The 2,479-nt window shown below is 46.9% G+C and overlaps 2 protein-coding genes across 2 annotated transcripts; one reads left to right on the top strand and one right to left on the bottom strand.

Annotated features, from left to right (window-relative positions):
* H310_09071 (hypothetical protein) lies at positions 1-339 on the bottom strand (the record flags this gene model as incomplete). The annotated part of the gene is made up of 1 exon (XM_008875035.1): positions 1-339. The coding sequence occupies one exon, from the start codon at positions 337-339 to the stop codon at positions 1-3; it is 339 nt and encodes a 112-aa protein (XP_008873257.1).
* A 1,308-nt stretch (positions 340-1,647) lies between these two features.
* H310_09070 (hypothetical protein) lies at positions 1,648-2,232 on the top strand (the record flags this gene model as incomplete). The annotated part of the gene is made up of 3 exons (XM_008875034.1): positions 1,648-1,654; positions 1,758-2,087; positions 2,126-2,232. 3 exons carry the CDS (start codon positions 1,648-1,650, stop codon positions 2,230-2,232), a joined length of 444 nt encoding a protein of 147 aa, XP_008873256.1.
* Between the last annotated feature and the right edge of the window lie 247 nt (positions 2,233-2,479).

Below are 2,479 nucleotides of genomic sequence, written 5' to 3'. Positions count from 1 at the left end.
TCATACCAGGTCGTGGATATCCTGCAGAAGTTGCTCGCGTTCCTCGTACTCTTCCTCTGTCCCCGAAGCGCGTAGCGCGGCCATTGTGTCTTCATGAAACGCCGTCATCAAGTCGTCAAATCGCTTTCGGGTGACATTGACGGTGATCCCGTCTCCAATGATGCGCTGGAGATGCTCTGTGACCTCTGTCCATCGCTTGCGGACCTCTCCGCGAGGTGCCTCAAATGGTCTTACGTGTTTGACCTCCTTTAGTAAGTCAACATCCGTGCAACCCTTAAATCGGAACGCGGTTTTGCGCCTTTGGTTGGACTGTACAGCGGTCTCGGTGTCGTCTTCCATTGTCCAATGATGAATGTTTCTCACAGTGAATTTTATTGTTTCTGTCAGGTGTACTGACGACGACTTTTCTCGAACAAATTTCATTGTGTGTCGCTCACAGTGATTTTCTCAGACGTAATTTTACTTTGCAAAATCACTCTAATGTCATTGATTTTTGATGTGAAGAAAAGTTAGGCCACTTGAGAAAATGTATTTTTGTTTTCCAAACAAGTACATTGAATTTAGTACTTCGTCTTGTTGCCTTTCTTCTCAACGACGCCCAAGCAATGGTTAGGCATGCTTTGAATGGGGTTAGTGACGATGTCAGGACTAATTTTTAGCCAAGCATCCTCAACCCACAAGGAATTTTCGGTCCAAAAACTGCTTACTGTTTACTTGACGAGCAAGAATGGCCCACAGGTTCTCAATAAAGTTAAGGTCTGGAGAACGAGCTGGCAAATCCATAACCCCAATTTATTGTCTTCAAACCATTTCTTAGTTTCATGGCTGACGTGAATGGATGCGTAGTCTTGCTGGAACGTAAAATCAGGGTCGTAATGCACATGATCAAAAGCCAGAATGAAGTCGGAGAGAGTAACGGTATAGTCGTAACTTTTCTGCTTGCCTTCATCAATCTTCAACTCGGAAAGGCCCTTGGTACCCCACACCATAACAGTTCCACCTCCAAATTGGCGCCGAGAAAACACTTGCTCTTCGTGATGCAAGTGATGCCAGTAGCATTGCCAGCCATATGAACCGTCAAGATTGAACTACTTTTCATCTGAGAAGATGACAGAATCCCAATCTTATAGTTTCTTGATGGCTTGAGAAGCAAACTGGAGTCTTGATTCACGGTAAGCCTTCGTAAGAGGTGGTTGACTAAGACATTACTTGAATTGAAACTTCGGGTGGCCATGGAGGAGTGCTGGGCTCATCGGAGAGATATCGGGAAGTCAAGGGAAGTTTTGAGCTTGCGGCAAGACAATTTGCCTTGTCGCAGCTTCCCGAAACAACAATCTTCTAGCTGTTGGCGTAAGTTTGCTGGGTCTACCAGAGGCCATGGCTGTCCCATTAAGAACCCATGTTGGCCTGATAATTGCAAACGACGGTGCGTAAGTGTCCGATTTAAACCCCAATTGCGCCAGGAGCACACCGTGCGGTGAGAAATGCAAGAATTTGGGTTCGATCGACCTCGGTAAGTTTATTCGCGCGTCCCATGCGTTTTTGGGAAGTAGAGCAAATTTTGTGCGGATATGGCTGCTTGAGGATGGTCCAAAGGTGTCGGTGGCAAGTTTCCAAATGAAAAGCCTATATTTTCATCGTCACTTTATGCAAAGTGGGTGAAGTGGCCTATCATTTTTTCGCGCAATTTTTGTGGACTTCTTGGATCATCTCGATATTTCTCGAATGAAACATTCTCTCAAAACTCTCTGGTGCAGACGAGGAGCACCGCGAGAAACACATTCTGCTCGACGACATCGTGACCCTCTTGGAGGATCTGAAGCGCGACCCAGGCGCCAAGTCCAAGCCCAGCACTGACGCCAAGCCCGCCAGCACAGCGAGCGACAAAGACAAGGCGGATCAAGGCGGGCTGATCATCCGAGAAATGGTAATGCAAACGATGAAACGCCGCGCCGACGTGACGACAGAGGGCGGCGAACTAAAAGAGAAGACCGCTGTCGAGGGTCGCCGCAGCAGTCTAGCTACGGCCATCGAGGTGGACTCCGAGCGAGACAGGGCCATTCGCGAAAAGAGATTGAGTTCAACAGGTACAAATTCGATTTAGAATTGAAACAGCGTGAGCTAGACAGGGAGGAGCGCAAAGCAGAGCGAGAGCATCAAGCTGCACTTGCAAAAATTGAAAGCGAAAAAATGATCAACTTGATCAATGCGGCGCTCAGTAGCAGAAAGTAGATGGACTACCTGGGTTTGCGATAACATGAATTGCCTTCATTCATTTTGAATTGTGTTGTTGGATTGTTGTACAAACTCGAACTCAAAATTATTGTCCTCGGTCATACGATTTGATTTAATCTACAAGTACTAAGTACTCTTCAAGAGTTGGCGGGACAAGTGCAAAGTACGTGGAGATTTGACTTCCACCGTTGTAGCAGCAATTGCAATTTGTCAGAAACATAGCCACGAGCACGACTGTCCCGAC

Source organism: Aphanomyces invadans, assembly GCF_000520115.1.
Source record: "Aphanomyces invadans strain NJM9701 unplaced genomic scaffold supercont1.19, whole genome shotgun sequence".
In the NCBI taxonomy this organism is placed as follows: Eukaryota; Oomycota; class Saprolegniomycetes; order Saprolegniales; family Verrucalvaceae; genus Aphanomyces; species Aphanomyces invadans.
The sequence above is the reverse complement of the archived record's forward strand: the minus strand, read 5'-3'. Positions and strand labels throughout refer to the sequence as shown.